The sequence below is a fragment of the Fistularia commersonii genome, chromosome 3 (assembly GCF_037954325.1).
Source record: "Fistularia commersonii isolate RoL2024-O1a breed Wild chromosome 3, RoL_Fcom_v1.0, whole genome shotgun sequence".
Lineage (NCBI taxonomy): Eukaryota > Metazoa > Chordata > Actinopteri > Syngnathiformes > Fistulariidae > Fistularia > Fistularia commersonii.
Window position 1 is genome coordinate 25,533,569 of NC_141286.1, and position 6,823 is coordinate 25,540,391.

The following is a 6,823-nucleotide window of genomic DNA, read 5'->3' on the forward strand; positions in this document are numbered from 1 at the left end:
GTACGAAGACGAAGACGACGACGACGACGACGAAGACGACGACAACGAGGTTAGGAAGGACACGGGAAAAGAAAAGGGGCGGTTGGGGCGCCTTCTTTGGCACCTTTTTCGTAGAAAACGCACATTCCGGCGGCCCGGGGCTTCCGAAGCGGTGAACGACGAACGGCGAGCTCTCCGCAGAGACAGTAAGGCAGTTTTTTGGATGTTTTATTATTATTTTTTTTTTGTCAATGATCACCAGGAAAAACCCACTTCACTTCCTGTATGGCGAGATTTTTTTTTTCTTTTTTTTTTTTTCTTTTTTTTTTTTTTTTTGTTTGTTATTTGGAAAGAAAGTACAAACCAATAGAAGGTACGCTTAAAAGGAAAATAGCTGCCCTGTAAAAAAAAAAAAAAAAAAAAAATGAATAAAAAAAAAATTAATTTGAAAAAAAAATCAAATTTGAAAAAAATTCTCTTGGCCGCCGCTTCTGGTCGGCTCTGGATTATATTAAAAGAAAAAGAGACAAAAATATTGATCCAGCTGCTTCCGAGGGGATAAAAAAGAGGCGATTATGCCCCCCCCCCCCCCCCCCCCAAAAAAAAAATGCAAAAAATAAAATCCCCAAAAAACAAATTGGCAAAATAAATTAAAAAAAAAAAAAATCAAACAAAAAAAAACAAACAAACCCCAAACTCACAGAGTTCGACAGCTACTAAGGCAACTCTTTTTTTTGCCGAAAATACAATATAAGCCCATGTATATTGCAACACAACTATTATATTCATTTAATAAAATACACAATATAGCTTTTGTACACATTAACAATTTTGGCTCAAATGCACAGGAGTTTTTGCAGGAACATAGAAAAGGAAAAGAAAGGGCGGCTCCTGGAATGCGGACACGTCTACCGGCTACATTTACACACACATATAAACGATGTCGTGTATAGTGACGATGCCAAGGGACATTTTTTCGGGGTTATTTGTCTCTGAGACGGCGGCGGCGTCCTTTTCGCGGCCGAGCCTCTCGCCTCCGGAGGACGCGCCTCCTCCTCTTCTTTTACCGAGATTCCTCGTCTCCTTTTCTTCTTCTTCTTCTTCTTTTTTTTTTTAAGTTCTTATAAAATGTATAAATATTATGTTAATATTTGGACACTACACATGGATTCATACATATAGTCATCTATATAACCATATAGATATCATCTTTTCACAGTTGAGCAAGATGTCCCTTTTTCTTTTTTTTTTTTTTTTATACAACTGGTGATTGCCTCGAGGCGTCGTCTCACACACACACACACACGCACACACTCTCGTGCGCGCACACACTCACACACACGGTAATTCACTGTACACAAGGGACTGAAAGCTGACGATGTACATGTAAGAGACAATTACACAGATGGCCAGAGGTGTGTGTTGCATGTGTGTGTGTGTGTGTGTGTGTGTGTGTGTGTGGAGGGGGGGGGGGGTTGCATGTGTGTGTGTTGGGTGTGCGCGTGTCAAACTGATGCATGGGATTACACTGGTCAGCGACATGAATGTTTAAATAGAAGCGTGAGACGGAAACACGGTTTACACACACACACACACACACACACACACACACACACACGTACGTGGCTACAAATGGCGGGTGGAAAGGTGGTTTTGCACTGCAATTAATTTTCCTTGAGCAGAGCCCTCAGCCCCGTCCACCCACCCCGGGTTCGGGGGACGAACCCCCTGATTGACTGGGTCTCTCCGTGCTCCGTCCGTTGCTTAGCAACCGCAACCAATCACAGAAGAGACGCCGCCGCCGCCACGCCACGCGACCTCTGAACTTTGCCCTGTCGCCACGTAGATTGTCTCGTCTGACCGCTAGCAGTCCTTTCTGGCTCGGACGTCTACGGCCGTCTCTCTCTCACACACACACACACACACACACACACACACACACACAGGTAACAGAAACCCACTTACACACACTTGGATATGCGGGTTTTCACGACGAGACCGTGGACGACACACACATATGAGCTGGTGGGCACTTAGATAATAGCTTGGCGAGGCGCCGCCGTTCGCTTTTTAAGAATCCAAAACAAAAAATATATATTTATATATATTTATAAATTCAGCAGAATAGAGAGGTTGTGTTACACTGTTCCTCGTTGTCGCCGGGGTCAGGGGGGCCGGGGGGGGGGGGGGGGGGCGGCGGGGGGGTCTCGGCATCAAAACCGGCGACGGACGGACGGAAGAAACGTCCCCGTCGTCGTCGTTACATTTAGCAAATACAGTGAAAAGGGCTCTGAGTATGAGAGCGATTTTTTTTTTTTTTGTTTGTTTTTCTTTTTAAATTACGTGTTTTCCGCGACAGTTCGGGACGGAATAAACCAAACTCCACCCTCGCCGTCTCTCCCTTCCTTCTCTCTCTCTCACTTTCTCTCGCCGTCTTGTCACTGGTGTCACTTCCTGAGTGTGCCCGCCGCCGCCGCCGCCGCCGCCGCCTCGCTCCCCCTGCAGTCCTGCAACAGCTTGTCGATGTCTCTCACCACCTGGTCGGCGTCCATCCCGTCGCGGCCCAGCTCGGGCTCCGCCTGCTCCAGGACGCACTCCATGTCCACCGCCGTCTCCTGGCTGATCCTGGAGCGAGCCTCGGCCAGCACCTTGGCCACCGGGTCCGACGGGGGCAGGGGCGGGTAGAGCCCCTGCTCCCTGCTGTGTTTGGTCGGCGAGAGGAACTGGCCGTCGGGAGGGCCGTAGTGGCCGGAGCAGGAGGCGGGCGGGGGCTTCCCCTCCGCCCCGTCGGCGGGGCTTTTGACGGAGGAGCACGGCGGCGCGGCGGCGCATCCTTTAGCCGGGCTGCCGGACGCGGACGGCGCCTCCTGCAGCAGCGGGCTGAGGGCGCGCTTGGCCTTCAGGTAGGGCTTGACGTTGGCGATGAGGATGGTGTGGTCGCGCCGCTCCTTGCCGAAGGTGCAGAAAGTCTTTTTGCCGTTGGGGTTGACCGTCTCGTACGTCTCCGTCTCCGGCGCGCTCTCCATCCCCGCCGGCACGAACATGTTGTTGCGGTAGTCCACGCCTTCCGCCTGGCTGCCGCCCGCCGGGAACTGAGGCATCCAACAGCGGTCGGAGTGGCCCAGCACGCGACACTCCTCCGTGCAATTCACACAATCCTCATCTGCAGGGATGGATGGAAGGATGGAAGGATGGATGGATGGAAGGATGGATGGATGGATGGATGGATGGATGGAGGACACAAAAAGAAGTCAGAACGTTACTGTGACGCCGATTTGAACTCTTGAAAAAGGAAAAGTTGGAGCTGGTAATCTCTGGAAGCCAAGCCTAATGAAATTGTGTGTGTGTGTGTGTGGTGGGGGGTGTGTGTGGAGGGGAACCTTCTAGCATTTTTCCAAAAACCCTGATCAAGGGGATGGCAGTGCTTGCAGAGGAGATGCAGGAGGGGAGGGAGGAGGAAAAACAACAACAGTTGAGGTTTGGCAAAGGCGGAGTGGCGTTATCATAAATTCATGTCACCGGGCTTTGAAGGCCTCCCTCGACAGGCTGCCGCTGCCAAATGGCTGGTGTTTGTGTTGTTTTTCTCTTCTTCTGTGTGTTTGTGCCTGTTTATTTGTGCTTTTTGTTGAATTGTACGTGTGTTTGAGTGTGTGTGGGCACGTGTGTGTGTGTGTGTGTGTGTGTGTATTCCACACTTTCATCTCAATCAGAGGGATGCACACTCCGGCTGATTATGGCGGCCCGAGTCAAATGAATCCAGATTTTTTTTTTTTTTTTTTTTTTTTGTAAAGAAAGTAATAATAATAAAATGAAAAGAGGAGCATATTTTATCTCCTCTTGGGTGTGAAGCAAAAAATAAAGGTTGAAAGAAAAAAAAAAAAAAGAAGGTGCTAGCAGGGGGGTGGAGGGGGGTTTTCATTGGCTGAAGAGGAAAAAAAAAAAACACGCTGTTTTCGAATAAACAAATACAATTGGAGATTCCCGGTTTCACACACACACACACACACACACTCGCTGTCTCACCCCTTCCTCTCTCTGAGACGGGATATTTAACAGGCGCCGCTTGTAAAGCCCCATCACCGGTCTTTTAAACGAAGCATCCGATCAATAATCCGATCGCTTTTATTTATCGTAAACTCCGCGCTCTGCCGCCCGGGAGGAACCCGCTTGAGGGCCGAGTTCCTGCTCTCGTCGTAGATTTCGGTTTCGAAAACGCTAAAACAACAGAGGCGCCACGGCAAAACATCCACCGGGGGGCGCCGTAGAGTTCGGCGTTAACTTCCCATTAAATCCCGTTTTCGCACAAACACGGCGGCGTGTGGACGGAGAATTCTTCCCACACGGGAATACAACGGTTTGTCAGCCTCACCAGTGCGGGATCTGGCGTTTACATGTTTACTTTGCATAACCCCTGCGGGCCGGAGCTCCAGGAAGGAACCAGACGGTCGTCTCGGGTCCACGAGGGAACATCACGTCCTCGGTGATGCTTCCAACGCCCTCCTGCCCTCTTCCGACTTCCTATTATTCTCACACAAATGCGAGGAGACAACGACGCCGGGCGGATTCGCGGCCATCAAATCCATTATGCAGCCATTCCGGCGCGCGGATCGTACCACTTTGCAGACGGAGAACTCGGGACTCGACGGCTGAGCGCGCTTGAACTCGTACGCCTTTACGCCGCGTTGCAGGTCAGCGGCCTTTCCCTTCCCGCCGGAGCGTTTGTTGAGCCGCATTTTGTAATAACGGCTTTTTTTTGTAATAAACGTCCGAAATGTAATAACTTTTTCATGTCGTTTTGTAATAAAGCCGCATTTTGTAATAAATTTTGTAAGTTATAAGTTATTACATATTGAGAAGATTATCACAAAATGCACTTGCAACTTTTTTATTCTCTAGGAAGTGTAATAACATGGTGCATTATGTAGTAACAATTCTAAAGCATAGCTTATTTGTTTGTTAATTTTATTTTACTTTAAAGTATTTGTAAAAGCTAGGCCTATCATTAGTATCGCTGTATTAGCCTAGTAGCAGTACTTAGCAATTACTATCAGTACACTATTCAAAGGTTGCATTAACAGAGAATATTCTATAAATTCCATGTTATTACATTTCCTAGAGAATAAAAAAAGTTACAAGTGCATTTTGTGATAATCTTCTCAATATGTAATAACTTATTACATAATGCGGCAAAATTTATCACAAAATGCGTTGGGGCAGTTTATTACAAAATGCGGCTTTATTACAAAATGAAACGAAAAAGTCATTACATTTTGAACGTTTATTACAAAATGCACCGTTATAACAAAATGCGTTTGAGGAAGCCACACGAGCGTCCCGAGCCACGTTTGCGTGAAATAAGAAGGCAAAAAAAAAAAAAGGAGGGTTCTATCAATTACGTCCGACCAGAATGCCGCACGCCGCCGCGGAACTCGACCAAACACGAAAACCACGCGTGCATTCCAGTCACACACAATTAACTCTGCACCTTCGGCGTCCCCGCGCTCTCCGAGGTGGACGGCCGGTTTTCCGGTCGCGTGCATATTAAAGCATAAATAATCCATGCGGACGTATTTCAAGGCGTTTAGTGGGAGGAGACCGCCGATGGATTATTCATGTCTCAGGCCGCGCGTTCAACCTCCGCGCTCTCTTCTCCTATATATGGCAAACAATATGACAAATGAGAACAAAGGTGACATTCATCTTCTTGCCGCCGCCGGCGCCTCTTCCGTGCATCTCCGCCGCCGCCACCTCGTACCCCGAGGGTCCGACCTTGCATTTCGGCGCGCGGCGAGGCTGTTTTTTTTTTTTTTTTTTTTTCAGCCCCGATGTGAATACATGAGTGCTCTGGAAATGAAAAAAAAAAAAAGGAGGACGGACGCTTCCTCGACCTTCAGCGATGACCTCCGCTCCTCCTCGGATGTGGTGTGAAGGTTGTTTCTGTATGAGCGTGTGAATGGCTGAATGGTTGTACAGCTGAGATAGGCTCCGCCCCCCCCCACCCACCCATCCAGCGAGCGCAGGATGGCGTGCATGGTGAACGGACGCCTTGCAGAAACACACAAATTCAATAAACCCGGCGGGTCTGGAACACACGCCGGAGGTTCGCTGGGTTCACTAAACCCGGAGAGCATCGGCTCCAGGGCGGCTGCACGGCGGCCTGGCGGCGGATTAAACGACGAATCAGCTTCAGCCGCTTGAATTCCGGGCAGGAACAGCGGGGTCACGCTGCCAGCTTTGATGGGGATGAAGAAGCAGCCACGCCAGGTGAGGCTCGGGTACACCAGGTGTGCGTTTGAATGCTTAAAAACCCGCAAAACGCTGTTTCTATTTTACGCCCGGTCGGACATCCCGGGCATCCCGGCGCCCGCTGGAGCGAACGCCGGGGGCGGGGCCTATCGATCGCTTATAGCGCGCACAAATTCTACAAACGACGGCGGTCTATTAAAATCAGCAAGGAGGGCTTTTTTTTCTTGGCCTGACTGTCGTCAATACGCTGATTAATGGCTCTTTAAGGGAAACACTTTCCAGCAGAAGCACTGAAATATTACCTTCTGGGTATAAATACAATGTATAAACGTGTATAAAGTAGATCCATGGATGATGGAGTACTTGCACTCTTGTAAATAAGATGTATTTAGTACAATCGAGTCCAAAGTGCATGAAGAATTTATGGTTTGAACGTATATTCAATTCATTCATTCATTCATTCATTCATTCGTAGTCGATAGCGCTTATCTACGGGTGATTGGCCGAGAGGCAGGTTCACCCTGGACCAATCACAGGCCTACGTGGACAAACGCCGTCATCCATTGTTCCAATAGAAAAAAATACAAACTATTCACCC

At 48.7% G+C, this 6,823-nt stretch overlaps 1 protein-coding gene across 1 annotated transcript in view; it reads right to left on the minus strand.

The window, feature by feature from the left end:
- Positions 1 to 2,159: 2,159 nt before the first annotated feature.
- The window catches only part of pcdh17 (protocadherin 17), a 59,932-nt gene continuing 55,268 nt past the window's right edge, over positions 2,160 to 6,823 (minus strand). Inside the window, exon 5 of the mRNA XM_086144364.1 lies at positions 2,160 to 3,142. Coding sequence (XP_086000490.1) covers positions 2,427 to 3,142 — 716 coding nt within the window. The 3' untranslated portion in view covers positions 2,160 to 2,426. The remainder of the gene's footprint in view (positions 3,143 to 6,823) is intronic.